The 27,230-nt window shown below is 37.9% G+C and overlaps 1 protein-coding gene across 5 annotated transcripts in view; it reads left to right on the top strand.

Moving 5' to 3' along the window:
• The window catches only part of RAPGEF2 (Rap guanine nucleotide exchange factor 2), a 191,726-nt gene extending 164,945 nt beyond the window's left edge, over nt 1–26,781 (top strand). For 2 of the 5 annotated variants that reach the window (XM_072861506.1, XM_072861502.1), the window contains 13 exons: nt 3,182–3,339; nt 7,959–8,199; nt 8,450–8,833; nt 10,442–10,653; nt 10,741–10,864; nt 11,492–11,515; nt 12,579–12,802; nt 13,656–13,841; nt 15,593–15,745; nt 18,174–18,399; nt 19,997–20,556; nt 23,122–23,427; nt 26,020–26,781. In XM_072861506.1, coding sequence (XP_072717607.1) covers nt 3,182–3,339; nt 7,959–8,199; nt 8,450–8,833; nt 10,442–10,653; nt 10,741–10,864; nt 11,492–11,515; nt 12,579–12,802; nt 13,656–13,841; nt 15,593–15,745; nt 18,174–18,399; nt 19,997–20,556; nt 23,122–23,427; nt 26,020–26,066 — 2,845 coding nt within the window. In that variant the 3' untranslated portion in view covers nt 26,067–26,781. Of the gene's footprint in view, nt 1–3,181; nt 3,340–7,958; nt 8,200–8,449; nt 8,834–10,441; nt 10,654–10,740; nt 10,865–11,491; nt 11,516–12,578; nt 12,803–13,655; nt 13,842–15,592; nt 15,746–18,173; nt 18,400–19,996; nt 20,557–23,121; nt 23,428–24,650 lie in introns of all 5 variants that reach the window. The other 3 variants (XM_072861507.1, XM_072861503.1, XM_072861505.1) reach the window with 3 other exon arrangements.
• Nucleotides 26,782–27,230: the final 449 nt, after the last annotated feature.

Below are 27,230 nucleotides of genomic sequence, written 5' to 3'. Positions count from 1 at the left end.
ATATTAAGGGACTTTGCCTATTCTCATGTGTTTTTAAATACCAAAAATCAAGAGGGATGAAAAAGCTGATTTACTCATTAATTAAAGTAGGTATTTAAAGACTTCATGAGTCAGCTAGCTTATGAGGTGAAACTACCCACCTTTTTTTTTGAACATGAATACTACAAAGGTCTCCAGTGCCTCCAGAATGTTTCCAGATGAAACCAATCTTTAAACTAGAATGAGGTCACTCTTAGAGGGAGCTTGTCTCCTTCATGAGACATTAAATCAGTATCAAAAGATGAATCAGTTTGAGCAGGAGACAATGCCTTCCTTCAGTCTTGCTTTTTAGTCCAATAATGTCAAGTAACTTCCCGGACTGAGCAAACAGCACCATTTCCTCTGCATCTACTGGGAAATGTCCTTCTCTCTGCCAGCGATGAGGCATCTCTTGAAGTGTGCTTCTGGCTACAGCCTCCACTTGAGCTCTTTGCTTTCTTTACTCTTCTAATCTGGAGTGGTTTTGTGGTCTGTAGGCTCAGTTGCTCCAAATAAAGATTAAGCACAACCCCCGCCTCCATCTCTAGCAAAGTTCTGTCTGGTCCACAGTGCAGCATCCCAGAGAAAGAAGCAGCCCCGCTTTCTCCTCTCTCTCTTTGCAGACCTGCAGTGGGATGCACAGTATACTGTATTTTGAAGGAAGAAGCATTCAGACAGCTCTGCCATTCCATTATCGCTCCTACCCTGTTTGTCACTCACCAGGAAAGTTATTTCTCAGTTAATGCTATCTCCCTGCATGGCAAATGCATACAGGAAGCAATAGAAATGCCTTTCCTTTAAAACCACAATCTTCTTTCAGCGGCATAATAAAATATTTTACTTAACAGCAGGGGCAGTTGATCTTCATGGGACCTGGAGTTTTCTAGTGTTGCTATTTGTATCTGAAATTTCTGGAGTTCATTTCTTGTTTGCATAGGTTAGAACTCACTCAGATTCTGATTTAAGTTTTAAAAATAGCATAAACTGAGTGTAAGGTAAATACTTTCCAATTTAGTATATGAATACTTAGAATCGAGAAGAATTTTAGAAACATTACTTTTTTAAAAAACCTAACATTTGTCAGTTGATCCGCTTTATTGAAGCTGCTTCAGTCGTGATGCACAGGATAGGTATAAGATTATATAAAACTGACAAACCACAAAAGGAATACATAATGCAAGTGAAACTATTAATGTAAGGGGGAGGGTCACATTGTCTTCATTTGATTTGAATTCAGAGAAAATACTGCTGTTGGCACACTTATGAAATATACTATATAGTTGTTTAGAACCACCAGAAAGCATTTTGAGGTTCGGGGGCTTTGGGGTTTTTTGTTTAGTTGGGGATTTTTGTGTGTGTGGAGTGGTTCCTACTTGAAAGACAAGACGGCGATTGCTGGGAATGGTTTTAGTTGTAGTGAAAGACTTGCTTGCCTTGTGGCTTAGCATAAAAGTGCTGTGGGCTGAGCTGATCATCACTGCTTGTCACAGTATTTCGTGCTTTATGTGGAAGTACTAAATCCAAACATCTATATTTTTGCTTAACTTCTGATTGAGAGAGAATCCAAGAACTTTTTTCTCGGCGGACTTGAGTGTTTGTGTCACTCTCATGGCTTGGGGTTTACACTTCATAAAATATTTTGGTAATACAGAGTTACCTTGTTTTTTAAAAACAAAACAATGAGAAAACCCAAACACATCATACAGAGATACCCCTCCAACCTTTTTTGAGTTGCATTGCCTTCTAAAAAGCAGTTGCTGTGTCCATATAATTAAAATTGTGTCTTAAATGCCCAGAGATGCTGTCCTAGCTTCCCAGAGTACTGTTCAATTCATGGTACTTAAAGAAGTGGTACAAGAGTGTACTGGGTAAAGTAACTCATTGATAAGCACAAGAGGATGCTTGTGCTGTAACAGCTCAACAGGGATAATTATCAGGCCCTTAATGACTTCTGTTTAGGTTTTCCGAGGATGGATAGAACACTAGACAAAAGCTTAAGTGCCCAAAATTAGGGTACAAATGGTCATTTGTGTTGCATCATTTAATTTAGTAGCTTGGCTTTTTAGAGTTGCAGCAGTTTGCAATGAAATCTAAGTTCTGGTTTATGCTTTATTTACATGTGTAGATACAGATGTACATGTGCATGGCTTTTAAAAAGGCTTTGCCTATAGTAGCTAAATTTTTAATTATTTTCATTTTCTATAATGGCTGCTATTCAACATTTTACACCCTCAGAGTATTTTATTAAGGATTTGCATCTATATATTTATAGAGAAGTTCAATGGCTAGCTCCAACTCTACGTCCTGTAGCAGTTGTTCTGCTTCACTTGCTGATTATTAACTCCAAAGCAATAAGCAAATTAGTGCCTACTATAATATGATGATAGCTCTGTCTCTGATCCATCTAGCACTACTGACCTCCTTTGAGACCCTGCCTTTCACAATTTAATAGACAAAATCCATCTCCTTTATCACAGAATACTTTTTTCAGCTATCAGGCACTTTGGAGGGGATACCGATAGCACCCAAGTGCAGATGCTTACCTTAGCCTTCCAAGTTAGCTGGCATCACTTCAGTCACAGTCAGTGAGGAGAAACTCACCGAAGGTGATACAGGGTAGGAAAATGGATGATCTCAATGATCCTCTGTTACCTGTCTGTTGAAAGATCTTAGATTGTATGTCTACAATACATCCTGAAGTACAGTTGCAAATCCTATCTGTGATGGGGTGAAAGATCTGTGAAATTCAGGTCTTATAAAACAGCACTGAGGGGACCGCAGTATTAGTCAAAGTTCAGGTGATGGAGTGGTGCAAGAATGATGAGGTATGTACCACCTTTTGAATAAAGATCTTGGCCGCTGTGAGAAATCGTTGAAAAATAACAAGCGTAGCAGGTCCTCAGAGCTTAGTGGTGAACGTGAAGGATGAGGATCTTCTGGCAGTGTGAGCAGGCAGATCTAATCACTCTGAGTGGACATTTGGGTGCTGTGACAAAGCTAGACAGCAGGCACAGTTGTCTGGAGAATTTTAACTTCTAAATAGTGATTACTGTACTAACAATTGAAAATGTGAAAATGTAGATATAGACATCCCTGCGTCCCTCTAGTATAGCCCAAGCTCTGAATGCCTCTACATCCTGATTTTATTTCTTTCTGGATGCAGTGACATTGGAATTGGCCAGTCTCAGGATGACAGCATTGTGGGACTGAGGCAAACGAAGCACATTCCTCCTGCTTTACCTGTCAGCGGAACCCTGTCATCCAGTAATCCCGATCTACTGCAGTCTCATCACCGCATCTTAGACTTCAATACTACACCAGGTAAGGATGCTTTTTTGTTGTTGTTCTTGACCTTATAGTTTCCTTTCATTGATCTCTTGGGTTTTTTTCTGGACTTCAGAGTCTAAAGATGCATGTGAGTTTTTATTAACGGTATGCTGTCACACACAGATTAACCACATGTTAATGCATTAGGATTTATTACATTTGCTCCAGTATGCTTTATTCGAATGTATTAGATGTCTGTTTTTCAAGTATGTTGTATACAGAGTGCCTCTTACTGATTGAATACTCTTGGACAGTGAAAACTTATTTTGCTTGGTATTTTATAATTTGACCTGATAAAGCAGTCTTTACAAGACCGCAGCATTTTCAAATAGCACAGTAGATCCATTAGCTTACAGTAAAGCAAAAGGGCGTTGGACTGGGACACAGGACATAGCGTTTCAGTCTTTTTTCTGAACAGACTTATATAATCTTGTACTACATCTGTAAGGGATGGAGTTTCAAAGGTAGCTGTTAGCCATGCTGCCCTACAGTTGTATGCTGAATTTAAAGTGATTTAAAGTGAATTTGAAGTGATTTAAAGTCCCATTCTGAAATAGATGAAAAATGAACACATTTAGCAGAGAGGAACAAAGCATGAAGGCGAGTTAGGGAGAAAAAGGGGGAGAATATGAGAAACTTGAGAGCCTTAGCCTATGAGAAGGGTTTAGCCAGAGCTCCTGGCGGGGTTGGGATTTGGGCTCTTATCTGGCTGCAGGAAGGCTCTTAGTAGGAAGCCTTTTCTGAGTTAAGTACCCAAATCTTTGCTACTAAAATGTAGCTGCTGGAGGAGGATATGGTGATGGTAGCTGTGCAGACACTTGGTTATTTTAGTCTAATCTTTAGAGTATTTCTCAAAAGTAGAACTGAAAATTCAGTGCCCTCCTAAGCCTGAGGGATTTCAAACCTTACCCAAAGGGACAGTGCTTAAACAGCAGCCTACAGACTGGCCAAGTTGGTGCAATCATCACACTTTAAACTGTGATACTGAGCATCACTTCATCTCAGGATTTTTAGGGCTAGAGAAGACTACAAGAAGGTGGTGTGATTTTTGTCCCATTGTCTAAGATTGCTCCTGAGAGAGTGGGAAGATTGGTATTTTTTTGTATTTTATCTAATGACTAGTGTCCAACACTTTGAAGATATTCTTTATTAATAAGAGCCTAACTTTTCATCAGCACTTTATCTATAAAGGGGTGAAGATTCCATTCTCCAGCTTGCCATCTACCTAGACCAGACAGTTCTAGGTAATTAATGTGCCCCTAATGCCCAGCACAGCGACTGGCTAACTTCCAGAGCTGTGGGCATCGCTGTCTCACATAGCTCAGACAAACTCCATTAATTGAGAAGGAAAGCCATTACAGGTCTGAAGATCCTTCAATCACAGATGGAGTTCGGAGAAGTTTAATAAATGAATAATGTTCTACTGTTTGCCTTTTGCTTTGAGGAAAGGAGATAAATAATGATGTAATGCCATTGCTTCAGCATTATAGCAGCTTTTCCATTATCTTTATAGAAAATGTATTTAGTGCTTTCTCATTTAAAAAAAAGGCTTTTTTTTTCTTCTTTGCTTAAAATTTGCCCAAATGTCCACACACTGAATATTTTTAAAGTAATTTGCAGGTATATTTTTTTTCCTGTGTGGGAAGGAGGGAAAAAGGGGACTGAAATAAAAAACATATACCTTAAGGGCTTTAGGGATGGTTGCACTGTAGATAGAAGAGTTGAATTATACCTCTATATACTTTAAGACTTGGAAAAAATTAAAGCCTGCAATTTTAATTTCTTTTATTACCTTGGACTAAATTAAAGATGGAGATGGAGGCAGCTTGCAAGAAATTGAATGCACTGGAGAAGAAAGAGAAAAGTGGTAGAACAGCCATCCTTTGAGGCTTTGGGGAATATCCCTCAGGGTAGAAAATAAAACAGCTTGCTGTTTTGGAAGGGTAGTCTTTGAGGAGAAAATGAGAACAGCTTGAAATTTGCAAGGAGTCATTTTAGTTTCTCTTCTGATTTGCTCAGGCTTTTTCAAATACACTTTTTAAGGTTTATTTTTAAACGTTCAAATAGTCAATAGCACTTTGATTTCTCTTCTCTTGTGCTGTCTTTGTTATTCGATTGGAAGTCAAAATAATATAGTAATGATGAGCTGCCAGTCACTGGTACTTTTTTTTTCCCCACACAAGCTTTCTAAGGGACTAGATTCCTATCATATAGCATTGCATTCTTCAGCCTGCCACTCCAGTTTCCTTTTTTGAAAAGGAGTGAAGGGGGGTGATTACAATTCTCTTCAAGTGCTGTTTTATTTAGAAATTATTGCGCTGAATTACTTGCTACCATTGCTATAGCTGTAATCATTTCAATTGCTGGCAGACTTCTCTGTATTCTATGTAGTGCTTTTGCTACCAGCTCTGGTAGGTGTGCAGCCTGAGAAAATGGATGGTAAAAAACAGTGCAAAGATGATACTTTTCTATTTGCTGTTCTCTGCATTTCTTCATATTGACTTCAGTGATCCAGCAGAGCAGGTTATTTTCTCCTTGCACAAAACACTTATTTCTTGGGAGCGTTAAGCGAGTTCCCACCTTGGTATTGTTTACAGTAGCTTCCCATCTTCATAGCATTTCTTGAGTGGGAAGTATTTCTGTAACAGCAAGAGGCAACAAGATCTAGAGAGTGATCTGGGGTTTAATAACATCTCTGAAAGGCTGTGTATGTGGCACCTGCCTTCCTCAACATGTCAAAAAAATATAGAAATTATTTCAGGCACTGCTCTGTATCCCTCCTCAGCTAATTACTGAAGGAAGATGGGCCAATATAGAGTTGGTGATAAAAGGCAAAATTGGCTTGCTAGTTACAAGGTATTTGTACATTTGACTCAAGTACTTAGAGCTAAAAACTGGCCTATACTGTTATCCGTTACGTGTAACTGATGATGTCATCACTCAGTTCTAATGTGTTTCAGTATTAGTGCTTCTCAAGCTGCAAAAATACTACTGTGAGCTTAAACTTTATGGGCTTAGTTGCATGAAATTTGTAAACTAATATATTTAAGCCTAAACAGCCTTTGTGGCATGTAAATCAACTCGTATCAGCGAGATTTATCTTAATGCTTTCCAAATGATTATTTTGGAGACATGCAGCAGCAGTGGGAAGACGTTAATTTTTGTTCTTTTGTCACAAGATTTCTGTTGCTGAATAGATCTTTCTGTAGTAACTTGAATGTATTATGCACATTCAGGTCTTGTCAAAAAAGATTGTGGTTGTGTGAATGTTTTCATCTGGCAGCTGTTTCTTCAGTATTTTTTTTAATAATGATCATTTTTTGGCTGTAGATTCTGAAGGCTTTCTATCATTATCTATTTTCTTGTTCGTATGATCTTTATGATCTAAAAAAAAAATAATAATTTTTTTAAAAACATATTCATTAAAGAAAGGATAATGACCAGATATCATGCCACACAAAACTAGAAAAGGGTTATTTGTAACAGAGGGAAGAAATTAAATTAATTGAAAGTACTTGTTGGTTAAAAATACCTTATGTTAAAAAATCCAGTGATGGATAGCTGTACAATTTTAGATTTTTTTTTCTTTTTATAATACAATGATAACAATCAAACTTCGCTTGATTAATGGGTCTAGATTTCAATACACTGATGGAAATACGGAAATATATATGGATTTGGTATTTCCATATAGCTTATGGAAATACCAAATCCAACATTTGGAGTTAGGCTGGTATTTTATCAGATTTCCTAAAAGCAGCCACCTTGTAGGTGTTCACTGTAAGTTTTCTGTCATCAGAGACTTGAAACAGTAATATATTTAGAACTCTAATATTTGTGAAGTGTTTTTCTCTCTCTTGCTGCTTAAGTTCCTAATTACTAAAACATTGGCACAAAGAAATAAGGAGCAAGTTTTCAGTCTGTTACTTACACATTATTATGATTTAAATGTATCAAGGATAGAGCATTTTTTATAATTAAGTACTTGGATGCATTAATACTACTGCAGTTTATTTGCATATACATGCATGCTGGCCATTATACATGCATCTTCCTAGCTACTTATATGTACCTGTCTTCCCTTTGTGTGTGGCACTATGGTTGACTGTCAGACTTAAGTAAATGAGTCTATTTTCTTAAAAACATCCTTAGGAAGATTGACACTCCTATCACCTAATTTGCTTAAACTTCTTATATGGCAGTGTTATAGGATAGTGTTGTTGAGTGTCCTTGATTTTTCTCAGACTTAAATGGAATTTACCAGGACACAACACCTGTGAAAATCAGACTGCTCATTAGTTTGTCTGTCCAAACTTTGTAAATCTTAACATATTTTTGTGGCTTGCCCCATCGATAGCCTAACTAACTTCTTTTCCTGGTTGTCAATAAAACTAGTCTTTCATTTAAAAAGAAAAAAACCAAACCAACAAAAACAAACAAACCAACCAAAAAAACCAGCTGTTCTATAAGGAGAGAGGTGAAACAATGATGTTGAAGTAAAAACTGATAGTACTAGTAATTAGACTCAATGTAACGGATATTGTTGCTTGTTCTTATACCATTATTTTTTTTCTTTACTAAATTGCATACCTTGCATGTAATTTGTTTTCCAGACTTACCAGATCAAGTTCTGAGGGTTTTCAAGGCAGATCAGCAAAGTCGCTACATCATGATCAGTAAGGACACCACAGCAAAAGAAGTGGTCATCCAGGCTATCAGGGAATTTGCTCTCACTGCAACCCCTGATGCATATTCACTATGTGAAGTCTCTGTCACACCTGAGGGTGTAATCAAGCAAAGGAGGCTTCCTGATCAGTTATCCAAGCTTGCTGACAGGATACAGCTGAGTGGCAGGTGAGATTGGAGACTGTGAGCTAAAGCTGACAATGCTGGTTTATTAAGTCAAAATCCTGTTAATAGGACCATTATTTAATTATTAATGTTCTGTTTCTTTACAAGAAATTGCTCCTTATGCAACTTCTAATTAATATATAGGCCTGGTGAAATTCAATTTATTCTATGATTCCAACTGGATCATTACTGTAACTTTCACAAGTATTTGAGTATATTCTATCTAGTGTCTTTTTGAATTTTGTTTTTACAGGTACTACCTGAAGAACAACATGGAAACAGAAACTCTTTGTTCAGATGAAGATGCTCAAGAGTTACTAAGGGAAAGTCAAATTTCCCTACTACAGCTCAGTACTGTTGAGGTGGCTACCCAACTCTCCATGAGAAACTTTGAGCTATTCCGTAATATTGAACCCACAGAATACATAGATGACTTGTTTAAACTCAAATCAAAAACAGGTTGCACTAATCTAAAAAAGTTTGAAGAGGTGATAAATCAAGAAACATTCTGGGTGGCTTCTGAGATTCTAAGAGAAACCAATCAGCTGAAAAGGATGAAGATAATTAAGCATTTCATTAAGATAGCACTACACTGCAGAGAATGCAAGAACTTCAACTCAATGTTTGCCATCATTAGGTATTGCCCCTTAATAATTTTACTTCTAAGTGAAAAGCAAAGTCTTACTTATGTCAGTGTAAAAAAAGAATGTATTTAACAGAGTAAACCAATTAATACTGCTAACATCAACACTTGGCAATCCAATAAGGAGGGCATTTTTCAGTAATCTGAACTTGACATTGAAACATTTGCCGAAATATTTTTGGAATGCTACTGTTATGTACTTATTGCTCAAGACAGTGAGGCAAGAGTCATTGGTGAACATGGCACTAGAGAAACTACTGCACTTATTTAAAAACAAAGACCAAAAGAAACAGCAGTTATATGAAGAAAAATTATAACATTGTCATAAATAAATGGGTTAGTTTCCCAAAGGGAGCTCATAATTTTATACATAGTTCCCAGTATCTTGAATTCATTGAGCCATGATAAGTTGCCTTTGGTTTTCTTTGTATCAGCGGTTTCTTGGATGGAACTCCTGATAATAGTCAATAGCAGACTACGATGCCATATAATAAGCTGTAAATAAAGATCTTTTAATAAGAATTTTTAAAGTACTGAAAAATCTCAGACAGAGAACCTTTCTTAGTTTTGGAATGAAAAGGAGAAGAGGAAACTCTAATGTGTGTGTTTATACACATTTTTTTAAAACATTAATGTTTCCTTTAGAGTCTCCCAAGTTAGGCAGAAAGAATCTAACAACAACAAAAAATCTCTAAGTACTCAAGCTTTTTCATAAGAGACAATAAGTTGCATTAAAATGACAATTTTATCACTGTGTCTGGCAAAAGCCCTTGTCACATTCAATCAACAGATTGAATGTGACACTTTTTCTGAAGATCACTGGTTTTGAATACCATTCAATCAAATGTGGCAAGTTCCAAAGTCAAGGATCCATGCTGATAATCAGTTAGCATCTGTGAGACACAAAAATCTCGAGATTTAGCTCAGCTATTTCAGCTGATCTCAATGAGAAATAAAAGCAAAAACTTGAGTGAAGGCAAGATTCTAGATACCAAACTTTCCCATAGGTAAAGGTGAATAGCAAGACAGGCAATGCCATTAATGAGAAAAAAACTGGTTTTTGTACCAGCTACAGCTTCAGAATAACCTCAAATATATAGAGTCTGTTATAACAATTTGATCTAGACACAACAAATTCAGATGGATTATTGCAGCAAGAAGGTGGGTCACTGTGCTGTCACCACCTAAACATTATGTAGGTGGAAGATGGTTTTTCCTCCAGTCTGGTAATCTGTAAATAAGTGGTGATCCTGAGGTACTCCTACATTACAATATTGTTATCAAATTTGGACACTGTTCCAAAGTAATAAGTACATACTCTCTATAAGGCTTAATTACTCATCCAAGTGTAACTTTTATCTGTTTATGGTTACGTCATGCAGATATCTCCAGTTTTTATAGCTTTTATAAAAATTATCTTAATTGTTCTGTAATACACGCTGGCAAAAGGAAGTTTTCACTTTCTGTTACTTATTGACATTGCTGTGCTATGCTATTCTGACTATATGTATCTCTCCCATACAAAATTTAAGATGGTCTTTTCTAGGATTTTTTGTTTCTATTGTTCTTGAACTTTTTTGCACTTTTTTTGTTTGTTTCAAGTGGCCTGAATTTGGCACCAGTTGCAAGGCTCCGAACTACTTGGGAAAAGCTTCCAAGCAAGTATGAAAAACTGTTTCAAGATCTACAGGACTTGTTTGATCCATCTAGGAATATGGCAAAATATCGTAATGTCCTTAACAGCCAAAACCTACAGCCCCCTATTATCCCCCTGTTTCCTGTTATCAAAAAAGACCTTACATTCCTTCATGAAGGTAAAAGCAGAAGTATGTCATCTTTTACCAGCTAAGGAAAACTAACTTTGCTACCTAATAACTGATGTTGTTAATTGTTGATTGTAGGAAATGATTCAAAAGTGGAGGGCTTGGTTAATTTTGAGAAGCTGAGAATGATTGCGAAGGAGATACGCCATGTTGGTCGCATGGCGTCTGTGAACATGGATCCTGCTTTAATGTTTAGAACGAGGTAAGTGTGTTGTATTAGGCAGAGCTTTTCGCAGCTGCGAGAAGGCTAGGTGTCAGCAAGGTGTCAGCTTTTCAAGTGCCCCTTGTTGTATTGGAGCAGTATGAGGTTTTTGTTTGTTGTTAACAATTTACAAAAATTATGTGGTGGTCTAGAACTGGAGAAATCATTACATTTTGTGTTTATCAATATATATTAAAATGTCTTATTATTCCTTAGCTGCCAGTTACATCATAAAAATGAGATTCCATCAGTGGGAGGGAGGGGGGAGATACTGTCTTGAACACATATGTATTAATCTGTTTGAAACGTTGATGTGTGCCAGCCTTATCATTTTGATTTAGTAGAAGTGGGAATGTATCTGAAACAGTGTCAGTTTGTAGCATTAGAAAACGTGGAGTGAATGCTCTTTGGCTACATGTTAGACCAGTTTATTGCATACTCTTTTTCTTAATTTGAACTAGAAGAGTTTGTAATATCTGACTGTATGCCCGAGTAAAGGCTCTTTTTAATGTTTGTGGGCTTCCAGAACTGCTTGTCCTGAGGTCTGGTCTTTTTCTTTCTGAGCTTGTGATCTTTCTCTGTCTCTTCTTAAACCCATGCTTTACTCTTCCTGGCTCTCACTTGCAGGAAGAAGAAATGGAGGAGTTTGGGGTAAGTGGTTGGAGACAACGCTCACAGATGTTCATTCTTCCCTTACCATTTGCATTGTTTCCTACTTGCTATCTTTAATTTTCTGGTGCTTTGACATTTTTTTCTTTTGTTAACAACCCTTTTTTACTGACAACACATTTTAATCCAGGAGTACTTTTGCTTTTGAGGTTAAAACACAAAAGTTGTAAATTATTTATAAGTGGTTGTAGATAGGAGTGGGGTGTTCTTCTCCCCCACCTCCAATTTAAATTGCCAAAGGAAGTGACTTTCAGTAAAAGAGAAAATATAAAATGGCAAGACTGCAACAGCTGAAAATTGCTGTTAACTTTCTTATGCCTAATAAGCAATTATCACAATCAAATACAGAAGTTAAAACCTACAGTATCTGCTAAACTAACTTATTTTCATATTACAATTCAACCATCATTTTTACTCTTAACAATTCAGGAACAATGCATAGCTTTCATATAGACATACATACATTGAAATGTGCATGACATTTATTTCATCATGAACTAGCTGATCATTTTATTTAACAAAAAGCTGTCTTCAACCTAGCAAGTTACAAGGAAGTTCTGTTCTGTAAAACTGAGCTGTACATTTTGTATATGGTCTGATTTTAAAAGTATTTAGAGAGCTTTCAAAATGCCTTCTGTATACGTATTTAAATTTGAACCTCAGCTATAGTCTTCTGTCAGCATTGCCTTACTGCATGAGCTTTTCCTAATGCTCCAATCTTCTCAGTAGCTGGCTTATGTGAGAGAGCTAGCTTGAATGCTTTTCTAGATGTGTGAAGTGATATTGCCTAGTTGGAGCAGAATGGGTTAAAATATTTGTGTAATTAAAATAGTGCCTGTAACGAAGTAAAAAGATTTCCTGACCCTCATCTTTCTATCTGTTATAGCTGTTTGACTTACTGGAATGAGGCATGTAAGCTTTGACCGTAGACTGACATTCATGCAATCTTTTGCACGTTTCATGCTTATCAAGTGATACCATGTTGGACTAAGTCATACTTTTCCCCTCTTTCCCCCCCCCCCCTCCTGCCCCCCCTTCACTCCAGGTCTCTCAGCCAGGGCAGTACGAATGCAGCCGTGCTGGATGTCGCGCAAACGGGGGGTCATAAAAAGCGGGTCCGTCGCAGCTCCTTCCTTAATGCTAAAAAACTGTATGAAGATGCTCAGATGGCACGGAAAGTAAAGCAGTATCTCTCAAACTTGGATCTGGAAATGGATGAAGAGAGCCTCCAGACACTGTCTCTGCAGTGTGAGCCAGCCACCAATACACGTGAGCATTGTCATTTGTTACGAATTTCAGGGAAACTGTTAAATATACCTCTGTTTCTTCTCCAAGGAAGTAATTGGGAACAGTAACTAGACAATGAGGTGGAAAATGATGCGTCTAGTCATTTCCAAGTACTGAACATCTATGAATCTTAAGGAAATCATCTTGCAGATTAACAACATAGAGACATAGTATTTATATAGGAGATAAGGCTTTCAGATGATGTCATGCTGAAGTGCGTAAGGGTTCTTTAGATTTGTCTATACAAAGGGTATGGAGGAACCAAAAGTTTATCTACAGTTCTGATGTACTCAAGCTATTGGTGTGAATAGGGTTGGTCATCCCGGTTATCTTGGCCTTGAGAGGGAAAAGGGGATTTCCGTCTGTCCAGGTGTTTCAGAGACACCTGGAGGGCTGTGCCTGGCTGCAGCAGAGGGGACCTTATGCTGGATATCGGTTTCATTTTGGTTTGAGGGAAGGCTGTATCTTATGCCCTTCCCTTCCTTCAGGGTAGCAAAAATTAGCAATTATATGTCCGTTCTAAACCAGTTGTAGTCCTTATGATAGCCCAGTATAACAACTTATTTTTGATAACTATAACAATAGTCATTTATGAGAGTTTTATTTTGAGAAAGAGAATAAATGTTCTTTGATAATGTACATATTTTAAATGGAGTTAAATCTCCCCGTCTTTTCCTCTTCATCTTTTCTCTAAAGATATCCTACTGCATTAATTGTACAAGTGTTTGAGCACCTTTTAATTATTAATTGGAGGGCTTTGCACTGCTTCAATTAAAACTCCCACAATATTTTTAGCTAGTAGTCATTCTGTGCTTTCTCCCATTTTTTTGCAAAGTGCCAAAGAATACAGGAGACAAGCGATCTGGAAAGTCTGAAACGTCACCGGTGGCTCCCCGGGCAGGCATCCAGCAGAAAGTGCAGCAGCAGCAGCAACATAAAGTAAACCAAGCATTGCAGGTCCCTGCCGTCTCTCTTTATCCCTCTCGCAAGAAAGTGCCAGTCAAAGACCTCCCACCATTCGGTAAGCGGAACAATTAAGTGTTCGGTTTAATTCTCTGAAATTTGTTTGCTTATATCAGGGAGACATTTTTAATCAAATAAGATTCAGGCATTTATTTCTGGTAGTATTACATGCAGGTTATGCCAGTTCATGCAGTGTGTATGCATAATTCTCTTCTCTAGAAATGGAAATAAAGAAATCTAGGAAAGCATCCTGTCAATTTAATCAGTATAAGTATTTACCTGTTACTAGCAGCTGGAAAGACTATCTGCCCTGGGATCTTGGCGTAACTTTTCCAAAGGGATTAGTGACTTGGAGTTTTTGAGTGACCCATCTGAGATGCCTCAGAAGTTTTGGTGTTTTTTCCAGGGTTGAACATTTAATGTGAAATTCTGGCCTGCTCAAATTGGTAGTCATGTTAGAAATGTAGGCCTGAAGTTTCATGTTGAGAATTGTCCCTTTGGCTTCTGCTCCCTAGTGCTTTTTTATTGTTGTTATTCAGTCGTTGCTTCCTGCATGTCACTCAGAAAGATACCGGACTATAGGAATTTCTTCTAATCTGATTTCCAACTCTGTGTCCCAGCATGTGTACGTAACATATACGCACTATTAAAGAACATCTTACATATCACTTAAAGTACGGTAATATTCCTAATAAGTATATGTAGCGCATTATAATAGCCCTTCCTATTGCGTGATGGTAATTTCACAAGAGCTTAATTCTGATTTCACTTTTTATTAGTTTTACTTCTGCACTGCTTAGGCTGCTAGTGAAACATTAGAAGCAGCAAAATGAGCAAGAAAGAATTCAATATTCATCTAGTTCTTGTTGATTTTACCATTAAATTTTAATCTTAAAAGGACTTTGAAGCACCATAGACTGCAGTTTTGCTCACGGTGGGAAAGTTTCTGAAAACTGACTAGGTTATGTTGATGAAGCAGCTGTAAATTATTGATAGCAGCATTGTGATCCAACAGATCAAAGATAAATTCTGTAGAATGCTTGAAAATAACGTCTACCAGAAACATTGGCAAAACTGTCAGAGAAGCTCCGTCTTCACTTTTAAGACTGTCCCAGGGTGGATTTTTGAGGGGAGGGGAAGGGAAAGATGGGTAAATGTTGCCTGAGAAAAGCAATTCTTGATGCCCTAGATCTTTACATCATATGTCATCTTCAGGATGTTTTTACTCTTTAGTTTCCCAAAATAAGCTGGTGCAGAGATAGTTCTCAAAAATGAAAGAGAGAAAGGCAGCTGCAGGATGGCCTTGTTTTGTAAGCCTAATCTTATTAATCTTCTTTCCAGCTTTCTTTGACCTTCTAGGCTACTCTGAATAGAAAAGAAACAGAACAGTTTAAATTCTTACTATATAAACCTTCACTAACCAGTAAGATTTGTGTGTGTTTGTATTCAACATAACTTTAATTCAAGTTTCTCAGTAACCATTGCTACGCATATCCTTGATTTATATATTGTATAGGCAGTATCCTGCAACACCAAATCTGCATTGTGTTTTCTGTGACAAAGTATTTATTTTAGGTGGCCAGAATGAAAGACCGGCTGCACTAATATGCAGAAATAAAGCACTATATTTTAAACAGGAGTAGGATTAAACGTTTTGCTTCATTTAAGCTGGTGTCAGAAACTCACAAATATACAGGAAAAAAATGCGGTTTTTTTCCTGTATGGTGTCTGCTCTATGAATGCATTGTGAAACAGAAAGATATATTTATACTGGACTTTACATCTGCCTACATTAATTCTTATTTAAAGGCATTAATTCCCCGCAAGCTTTAAAGAAAATTCTTTCATTATCTGAAGAAGGAAGTTTGGATCGTCACAAGAAACAATCTGAAGACACAGTCTCAAGTGCATCTTCACAGCTGTCTTCTCCTCCTACTTCACCACAGAGCTCTCCAAGGAAAGGTATTAGATGTGCAATATTTCTCATCCTGTTTCCTGAAGCTCATAGACTTTGGAAACTCCTGAGAGAGAATTTGGACACTCAGGATAAACTACTGCTGCTCCTATTTTTGTCCCATATGGTCATCAAGAGGGCAGGAAGTGTAGTGCAGAGTGGGATACATGAAAGGATACCTGCAAACCTGATTTCAGGGATACCTGAAAGCCCTCTGGTTAGCAAAAGCCAGGAAAGATAGCCTGATCTGATACAAGATTTGATGCAGTAGGTCACTCTCACTGCAGCTGCTTCTGGCAAAGAGATTCCCATCATCAGTGTTTCCTGCCAGTGGAAGGATGTGCAGATTGAAACTCAAAATCTTTGTACAGCATTGAGCACACTAGCCTGTTAGAGGAATTATTTGCGGTGTCATGCGTCTGGATGGGATGTGACCTATGTATGACAGGCAGGCTTAAGATATTTGGGATTCAAATCACTAATACACAACGTTGATTATTCAAACGATGTATATGGATATTTGAGGAATGCTATTACACATTGGAGATTTCTTGACTGAGTTCTTTTTAAGTGACTTCATAGAGTTATTTTTTTAAGTGAATTTAGGACTTTAAAGGGATTTTTTTTTTTTTAAGCGTGTTTGTTTTTCATTGTACTTGTTCTGGTTATGAATTGACAAAACAGAGAATGGAGGCATTTTCCTGTAGTTTAAACAAAAAAAAAAGTCCCTCTCGAAGTATGATAGCCTAGTTGTATTGCAGATAACTTCTAGGTTACTTTCTTTTCAGAATATCATAAAAGTTGAGTTTAACAGTTACATAGTATAACATTATCGTAAAATATATATATTGGGGTTGAGTCCTCATAATAGAAGTTCAGAATGCTAGAGATGAGTGTGTTGGAGACTTCCCTGTAGCAATAACTTTCCCTAAACTGCACAGGGATGGTAAGGATTTGAAACTTGTATGAGTATCACTTTTTCTACTTTCCTATCAAATGGATAGCTAAGCCCTTTTCTTAACATGGTAGGTGGCAGTGCCGATCAGTTGAGGCCTCATGGCTCCAGACTAATGGACCTAACCAGTTCTTCCTCTCCTTTTGGAAGCGAGAACAGTAACAAGAATAACAGTTCACCAGGGGCCTCTAGGATAGGTGGGGCTTATGGAAACAAAAGGGGAAAAAATAAGTCCAATTAGATAAGCAGAGATCTGAAAAGGGGAGAGATGAATATGGCAAGAAAGTACAAACGCCTGTCCAAAATCTCTATTGAAGTGATATTTACTAAGGTCAGATGGAGGAGGATGTTATGTAGAGAAGACTTAAATTATCACCTTGAGTCCTTATAAGCTATCATCATGATTTCTCCCAAACACTACATTAGCAAAGAGTGAATTTATATAAATATGGTCAGGCCTGTGCATTTCTTGAAAAAGGAATTGGTATCCTGTACTTGGCTCATAGTGGGAAAAGTACTTTATTTTTGCAAAAAACAAATCATAAACATGAGTTTAAATGAAAAAAAAAATTGGTTTAATGGTGACATGAAGCTATGTTCTTTCAGACAAAAATGGCAGCATTAATTCCATGTTCTCAGCAAGTGAATTGATCAGTATAGATCAGTTGAAGTCATCTTGACACTTACATGTAGACTGAAAGCAAAAAATGAAACCTGCAGTTACTTGTGGATGTATGTTGTTTAATGATCTTTAACTTAGCTGTCAAGAGCATTCAGCACAACTTTGTTTAATACTAAAACAAAAGCTGAATTTGCCTCTGTGAACATGGTTTGCAGATTTGACACTACCAGACTGATATAAATGCTACCTCCAAATTATGGTATAATCCTGGCAATAGATGCTATTTGGAATGTAATTAGTTAGCCAAGTACCACAAAGAAAGCTTGAAAATCTGGCCCTCTCTCAGCCAAGATACATAATAAGCAGTCAGCCCAGACATCTGGGCTTCACGTTGTATCTGCTGTTCATCTCTGAAGTGTAGCTTTGCAGAACAGAAAAACTGTGTGAGGGTCTCTTGGATTACTTCAAGCAGTAATCTTGTCCAGGGCATCTCTTTCATTCCAATCTTGGAGACAGTGTTTATGTACAGGCAGTTTTTTGAGAAGTGAGATTTCATAATGCGGAGATACAAGTATGATGATGCATTTGAAAATAATTTGGGGGAGGAGGGCAGAGAAGAAGGAAGGTGAGCAGTTGGTTTCTAAATGAGTAGTGCATGTTCCCACAATCTTAAACCTCTTATTAAGAGACAGAATACATGGTGTTACACAGTTCTGCTATGTATCTTTATCTTTTGCAGTGCTGCTTCTGTGTAAATGTAATCGTAGTTTTGATTTACTATGGTAGCAGTATTGCCAGCTACGTGGCAATAACTGAGCAGGCTTCTCAGAGTCTGATTAACGTGACGTTCCCTTTGCAGGCTATACTTTGGCTCCTAGCGGCACGGTGGATAACTTTTCAGATTCTGGTCACAGCGAAATTTCTTCCAGATCTAGTATTGTCAGCAATTCCTCTTTTGACTCTATGCCAGTCTCCCTGCATGATGAGAGGAGACAGAGGCATTCTGTCAGCATTGTGGAGACAAATCTTGGTGTGGGAAGGATTGATAGAAGAATCATGATTGAACCAGATCAATACAGCTTAGGGTAGGAATTTTATTTGTGCTTACTTACATTGTACTTTCATATAGTGTGTATGTGGCATGTATACATATATTTGTTCATGTAACTTTCCCTGTATCTCTTTCAAATATTTTTTTCTCCCCTGCTCTTAAAAACTACTATTTCAATGCTCTGTTTTGTGATCATGCTCCATTTTCTGACAAGAAAAGGTTTTGTACTCCTGAGTATGTGATGAGGTCTACAGCAGTAAGACTTTATCTCAGTAGACCTTATCATCTGAGCATTTAGTAGTGCTGTAGATTATCCTCTTTATGGCAGACTAGTATCCTAGCCTGTTTTCTAGATGGGGAATTAACTGAATTAGATGAGAAATTATTCATACAACTATTCAGCGATCAAGCTGAGAACAGAAATAGCTAGTAATTTTCCAGTCTGTTTCATAGAAAAGTGCATATTTATCTAACTCAAAAATATTGTACCCCAAATATCTCTTCTAGTCAACAGTAATTGGAAGCTAAAATTCACATGAGGCTACTGGTTTTCTAGGTAATTTTCTAGGTAATTAACTTCTGTAATGGTGGGGAAGCTAGTGCTGTGAGGAGTTCTCTAAACCTCTAGCAGTGAGCCTTGGTCTGAAAATAATTGGAGCATTGGCTCCTATTTAGTCTCCACTTACTTTTCTGAGTTGTTATTTGGACGCTTCAGCCCTCTGAGTGGTTTCAGGGTTTTTAATCCTGCAGGGTCTGTGGATGGCAGGCCTGTTCCAAAACTGGTGTACTTCATGCAAACTCTTTAATCAGATGTCTTAAATACTTGGAAGAGCAGGGTTCCAGTCCTCATAGCAAGCTGCCCTGGAAGGACAAATCCCAGGAGCCTGGATAGCTGCTAAACAAAAGTGACACTTTGTTGGTTTTCTCTGCTGCTATGTAAGTGATAGCATCAGGCTTACTTAATCACTGAAAGGCTACGGAGAACATACTTGCTCTACAAAGTAGCATGTGCTTCCAAAATTAGGGTTAAAATACATTTCCATTTGCAAGAAATGTTGAGAAGTTGGCTTTCAGAGTTTTCTAAGCAGAAAAAGAAAATCTGAAAAGCTGAAACCTAAACCTGAGTATCAGCCACCTTCTGCTAAAACTCTGTTTCTAACTTTTGATCCTTTGCTTCGCATGGCTGGAAAAGCAGTAGAAACCCTATCTATCAGTCTGTTCCCTTTTATAGATGTCAATGCAGTTTGCCTGTCTTAAAGGGCTGCTGCAAAGTTAAGATTTTACCTTTTGAAATGACTCCACTGAAGTGTTAAGTTTCATCAGGATATCTATCCAGTAATTTATTTAATTTATTTTTGTTTCATTGAGGATGAGCTTGAAAGGAAAGTGTTCTATTCTCAAAATTGAATTAGTCATTAATGCAAATAATACTTAATATAAATTGCATCAAAACTTTCAATCATAGAATCATAGAATGGTTTGGGTTGGAAGGGACCTTTTAAAGGTCATCTAGTCCAACCCCCTAATATGTTTGCTTTTCTCTTGACTGTTGAATTCTTCATATGTCTTGTAATGATGTCCAATTCCAACACTGGATTTATTTTTTTTTTTCCTCTTCAATGTGCATCTAGCTCATATGCACCACTGTCAGAGACCAGAGGCCTCTATGCTGGAGCAACTGTGCTTTCTTCTCCTAGTACAGAAGAACTGTCACAGGATCAGGGGGATAGAGCTTCGCTCGATGCAGCTGACAGTGGCCGTGGTAGCTGGACTTCTTGTTCGAGTGGTTCTCATGACAACATACAAACAATACAGCACCAGAGAAGCTGGGAGACTCTGCCTTTTGGACATGCTCATTTCGATAGTTCAGGCGATGGGGCAGGACTGTGGGCCTCGGGCAGTCATATGGACCAGCTGATGTTCCCCGATCATGGCACAAAGTATGGCAGGCAAAGTCAAGGTAGGGAGGGCCTTGATCAAGCACAGTCCAGAGCAAGCTGGGCATCCTCAACAGGCTACTGGGGAGAGGACTCGGAAGGTGATACAGGTACCATAAAGCGGAGGGGTGGGAAGGATGTTTCGATTGAAGCTGAAACCAGTAGCATAACATCTGTACCAGCAGAGGAGTCAAAGCCAGCTCCCGTGCCCACTCACATAGCAGTATCATCAAGTAGTACAAAGGGGCTTATTGGTAAGTTAAGTTTTGTTTACCATGAAGTGTTGTAGTTCATTTGCTTATGGTTCTTCATATTGTTCTAAAACCGCATTTCTTTTGTCTGGTTTCATTGTTTTATTTTTAAAGCAAAACCAAACATTTTGCAGTCTCTCTCAAATTTTCCCCTTTAACTTTGCATTTATTGCTAGGGAGAATATCACTTATTGTTGATTCTCAGTTCTGGCAGTGCCTTTGTATTTCAAGAGAGCCTGCCATACATCAAAAAACTAGCTCAACTGCTGGACAGTGTTTTGAGAGGTTGATGTATTTAGGTGTCTGTTCTGAAATGTGAATTTTTCTTCACAGTAGGGCTCCACATTCTATATTTAGATATCTTAATAAATGTGGCCTGATTTTTTTTAGAAGCCTTTTACTTTATACATCTGTATGACTTGTCTGATAATTGTGAATATTCCTTACTTCTGAAAATGGGATCACTTTGTGCTTAAATACCAACTGAGATGTTTCTTTGGACTGCTGAAACTAAAGAGATTCCTAAGAAATTAGAACTGAAATACATTTATAATCATTCAACAAAAGAAAGATCAGATAATATATAAATTAATATGAAGGTATCTTTGGCAGTGCTTAACATTTTTCTCATATTGTTCCTTCTACGCATCCCAGTCCTTGGGCCATCCAAGACCTCTGCTTTTTTGCCTCTTTCATTCCTTTCATTCCCCTTTGCTTTGCCTTTCTTCAGGTTAATATGAAGAACTATCTAAAAGCCATTTTGTGCTGACATAGCTGAAAAAGTCTGCCAGATTGAGGTCATGCTGAGACCACTGTGATAAACTGTTTTTTCATTTTCTGCCCAAGTATATTGCTTAGCAATGGCCCATTGCCTCAAAGTTTGGGTGCAGATCTGAATCCCTGAACTATGAAGAGGAGGAAGCCGTTCAGTTCAGGACTCCAGGTTCTGATTCATGCCGCTCTCTAATTTTAGTCTTTGATGCCCTTGGTTTCCACCAGAATGTGGAACTTGCCAAACTTGCCTGTCAAGGCAGTGCTTTTCACGACATTTTTAGAGACTTGAGAGAACATGAAAGAGATCTGAAAATTCTAGCCACACGCTTCCATACACTTCAGTACTATTAACTAATTATCCTGCAAATGTAACTCTGCATATCACTGTCCAAAAGAAGCCACTATTTTAACATGGTTCTTTTGCACTGAATAGGCATTGATCTCTTGCAGTATTTCAACAGAATTTTTCTACATAATTTCTTCTGCATTGAAGTTACTTTTCAGAAATCTTTGAATAAAATTTCTCAGAAACTTCATGTTGCTTTGCTCAGTTAAAACAATTTGTCCAAGAAAAATACTTAGATTCTATTGGAAACTATTTGGTTTTGTTATAATGCCAAGACTTTATTTTTCATCTATAAAAAACTCACATCCAACTAGCACCAGTCCATTTTAAGCTTGTACTGCCCTTTCAGTCAATTCCATGCTGCATAACGCAGGGTGATGTTGTCATCACCACTTGTGCAAGAATATACAATGTATGACAAGCTGTGGAGAGTGAATTGTCTGTGTCAGTGGTTTTTCCTGCTGTGTTTGCTTCTGTACTGTAAGTTAAGTGGTCATGTATTAAAGGGCTAGACCCACAAAAAGTAGTCAGTATGAAAGCCCCAGCTGACTTCTTTAAGTACATAACTCCAAAATAGAGAGTCATGTCTGTCTGCTGTGTGTCCCTGCAGAAGCTTAAAATTCTTAATCACTGTTTCCTCCCTTGAAGTTCTCTGCAAGAGAGAACTTCTAAGTATGCCCAGAGTTAAGCCTTGTTCAGGTAAATAGTTGTGCCTCAATGAGACCCACAAACTAGGTGGTGGTCTTTCCATCTCCTATATAAAATCATATTCAATCATTGTTCTTACGGGCATACTTTCAAGTATTAATTCTGCAGATAATACAACTGTAAGAGCAGCAGGCAATAATGCGTACAGAAAGTATGAAGATGAAGCCCATTTCTCTTCCTTACCTTTTGGAATTGTAGCTTATGTCTCATTAAATAATAAGATTTGTAGGGAGAAATAATGTATCAGGTGCTTCCCCCCGCCCCCGCAAGATGCTAAAAACAAAAGAGTCGAGCTCTTAGGTAGAAAGCCCATCTTCAGGATTAAGACAGATAGTCATGCGTTTGGGGACATGCCAATATTCCTGATGGCTGCCACTTCTGTGGACTCGAGTCTTCCACGTTACTTTGATCAATGTACATTTTATTCTATACAATTGAGGGAACAGCTTCAGTTGCTAAGTTTAAACAAATTCCCTATGTAATTTGGTAAATTTTATTAGAGTAATGCTTCACTACTGGAAGAATAGCTATATCCTGTGTAGGCTGTATATTCTATACTTTCTTGCGTGGTTTATTTTTCAAGACCTCATTGTCTACTGTATGGTAGTTAACTTTTGTCCTTCAGATTTTCTCCTCCTGGGATGTTGAGTTGGTTGACGTTTATTTAACTTTCACTGTTTTATTTTCCTTTGAGCACTTTTCCTCTTACTGTCTCTTATAATCTGTTGTTCTTCCTGCAGCACGAAAAGAGGGTCGATATCGGGAACCACCTCCAACTCCTCCTGGTTATGTAGGAATACCTATTGCTGAGTTTGCAGAAGGTGGTTCCCATCCAACCAGAAAGCCTCCAGATTACAACATAGCACTTCAGAGGTCTAGAATGGTGGCACGGACATGTGAGACCCATGGGACATCAACTCCACAGCAGCAGTCGCATGGCCATTCAACTAGCAGGCCTGTGAACAAACCTCAGTGGCATAAACCAAATGAGTCAGATCCACGTCTTGCTCACTATCCGTCTCAAGGGTTTTCCACAGAGGAAGATGGTAAATTTCTAATTGTTAGATTTTGAGTGTGCTGCATGCAAAAATGGTCAATGCTTTCACAGACACAAGCAAATTACGCAAATGTGTTCCACCATAGAAATTCTTGCCATAATTTGAGCTCTCTTCCATCTTTCAAAACTTGCTATTTGTTAACTTTTTGGAAGGGGAGGAATTCAGTTCATCCTAAACATAATTTAAAATTTGGAATGTAGGTCCACCTGAATCTTGGACAACCAAGCAGTTGGCTTAGGCAACTTCTCTGGAGGTGCCGATGTTCACCAGGTACAGCCCTGGCTGCCCTGAAAATTTCCAGTGTACCAAATGTTTGGCACTAACCATGTATTTAATGGTCAAAAAAGTATCCTGGTCTATAGAATACCTGCCCATCCGCCCCGTAGAGCATTGTTGGTCAGGTTTATTTGGATAATCACTCATGTTCTACCTGAAACTCTTGCACTGTGGACACTGGGTCTTCACACCAACTGCTTCACATGATGAGCCCACTACTCTTTTGCTACCTTGCTTGCCCAAGCATATCTATGTCTTTATGCTTTAGCTCAGCTGTAGTGATAGCTGTTTTTCTCTGGAGTGCAAGCGTAGCTGGATTGCATCTTTAGGGCTAGGTGCTCAAAATTTAGGCAGGGTGGTGCCCAAATCACATGTTTGAATGCTTTGTTTTGCTTAACGATAGAAAGGCTAACTTTCCCCTTCCCTCCCTAGCTGCTTAGTTACTAAAGTTTTATGTGCAGGATGAACTCTGCAGTTGAACACAATGGAAAAAAATGAAGTCTACCTTAATCGAATTGCTTCAAACTTTGAGAATTACCATGACAGAGAATTTTAATTGTTTCTACCAATTATGACTAAAGCTGCACTCAATTTTTATGCAATCTTAATTTAAATAAATCACAGATATATTCAGGGAAAAATGTAAGAAGGCTTTATGAAGCTATTGGATAACTAGGAGTAGCTGTTGTGTTCCTCAGGCTGAGGAACTGCACCTCGCTCAGCTATAGCAATTGTCTTATTTTCTTCGAGAACAAAATTAAAAAGGAATACTTCTCATGAGACCTGAAATGTACAGATATTGAGATTGTTTTAAAATATATACCTAATAGAACAAAACAGAAAACACATGAGCACAGTACAGGTTGTTTCATTCAGTAGAGGTCTTGTTCTATATGAACTAAATTCTATTTTCCCCTATCCTATTGTGTTTGCAGAAGATGAACAAGTCTCTGCTGTCTAAGACTTGGGGCTTTTCTGGATCCAGAGTGAGCCACCTTAAAGGAGAGCACAAGAAGACGTCCCTAGAATAGGAGCCTTGGAACTATAGTTAAAGGATGGTGGACCTACTTGCCTCCTTCCCTGCCTTAAAGCAGCATGGGGCTTCTTCCTCCGCCCCTCCCCCTTCTGTCCCCTCTCCCCTTGCATGTGAAATACTGTGAAGAAATCGCCCTGGCACTTTTCAAACTGTGTTGCTTGAAATGCACAGTGCAGCAATCTTCAAGCTACCACTGTCGCTGTCTGCCACATCACACAGTATCATTCCAAATTCCAAGATCATCACATCAGGATGATTAACTCTGGCTGCACTTCCCAATGCCTGGAAGGGTTTTTTTAAATCTTCCTTTTAGATTTTAATCACAATCCTAGCACTTAGTCTCATTGGGATAATGAGATAAGCTAGTTGTCAAATTACATTTGGCCTTTAACCTACAAAGAGAAAAATGCATTGAAATCCTTCAAGGAGGCAGTGCTTATTTGCTTGTTTACAATGCCTTTGTTACAATTTTGTATGTTTGCGTTTTGGAGATCAAATACTGCATCTGCGTAGTAATTACAGTATTATTTCATACCTGTAAGTAGGGTTGCCAGCCTGAGCTCCTGGAAAGAATATTGCTATCATGTGGCTGAGCAGGGCAGAAGGGAAGGCAGAGGTTGTGAGATGCAGCCTTTCCTTGACCGTCTCGCTTCACTCTTAATGTGCCCCACCCTGGAATCTTCAAAAGTTTGTAAATGTTAGCGTTAATGGCATCCTCAGCCATTAATGGCATCCTCAGCCGGGTCTAGTGTAAATGCAGAAACGCGTGCTTGCAACTGGCCGGTGATGGAAGAGGACACTGTGTGTCTCACACCTGTGCCTTGCGGAATACAGGATGGCATACTAAAAGAGAAAGTGTCCCATTCTAATGAGACAGATGGCAACCCCACCTTTAAGTTATATATTATTTTTATTATTTTTTTTTTTTTACTATATAGTAGTTATATTAAAAGAAAGATTAACTGGATAACATTGCAGTGAAGGCAAGTTGGGATGTCACAGCTCGTGTCAGCTGTTAACACTGATCTAATAACCTCCATCTATTGACTTTGGCATTAGGGGATAAACGAGCCTTTAAGTAATGAAAAATAACATGTTTAGATTTGCCAGCCTTTGCAATGCAGAAATAGTCACAACTGTTAATGGCTTCATGGAACACTGCATGTGTAGAGAAGGCCAATGTGTAGCAACCACCTGCTCACAGCTGCTATTAACCCTATAATGACTGAAATGACCCTCCCCTCTATTTTTGTGTTGTTTTTGCACAGACTCCGGAGAAGTGAAGGCTGCCAATCCGAGTAGTACTCAAATGTGAGGAACTGCTGGTCTTGGATTTTTTTTTTCCATTGAACTCAGCTGATCATATTGATCAGTAGATAAACGTAAATAGCTTCAACTTTTAAAGATCAAATTGCAGTGTTTTTTCACTGTATCAAACAAATGTCAGTGCTTTATTTAATTCTCTCTCCTGTAATCATAGCTTTTGTCTATTTGCTTATATATCACATTGTCAATTATACATTTGTAATTTTACATGTAATATGCATTATTTGCCAGTTTTATTCTCAAGGCTATGGACCTCATGTGCATATAGAAATACAAAATCCTAGCTCTATCACAAGTTGCACAAATGTTATATAAGCATTAAGTAATTGTAGACCATAGGACTGCTAATCTCAGTTCGCTCTGTGATGTCAAGTGCAGAATGTACAATTAACTGGTGATTTCCTCATACTTTTGATACTACTTGTACCTGTATGTCTTTTAGAAAGACATTGGTGGAGTCTGTATCCCTTTTGTATTTTTAATACAATAATTGTACATATTGGTTATATTTTTGTTGAAAATGGTAGAAATGTACTATGTTTATGCTTCTACATCCAGTTTGTATGAAGCTGGAAAATAAATAAATATAACATTAATGAAGTCCATATTGATTCTTATGCATTTTACATGTTCCACATACTTGAACAAATTTATGAAAAAATTTTACTTCTCTGTGTATTAATATTAAAGGGACATTGCCAAGTGATGTGGGCAAACCATTGGTGTGGAGTTTTTCTTAATATATCGTTGTGTTGCTGATAATTTTTGAAAAGTCTGGTGTGTGTACTGCTGAATGAGAATGACTGACTGATGTGTGTCCCCAGCAGAAACATTTGAGATGCCAGAAAAGAAATTCCTATAGGTATAGTCTTAGGTATATATAGCATTTAAACAGTTTTAAAGGAAGGATTGTGTTGATTTGATATTCTGTATGGTGTAAAAGTAGGAATGCATGCTTTAACATTTGGGTAGGGAAAAGTATGAAAGTCATCCATTTGAGTTTTTACCAAAGAAGGTATTCCAAGTAATAAATCAATAGCATCCCCAGTAATAAAAGTTGATGTTAATTCAATGTCAAATCTGTAGATTATTTTTTTTTCTCCAGACATTAGATTCTCTCATTATCTACAGTAGTATGCAGAAGGCTGGGTTA

This window comes from Ciconia boyciana, chromosome 5 (assembly GCF_034638445.1).
Source record: "Ciconia boyciana chromosome 5, ASM3463844v1, whole genome shotgun sequence".
NCBI classification, from domain to species: domain Eukaryota; kingdom Metazoa; phylum Chordata; class Aves; order Ciconiiformes; family Ciconiidae; genus Ciconia; species Ciconia boyciana.
Note: the sequence above shows the minus strand (reverse complement) of the source record. Positions and strands in the feature narration are given on the sequence as shown.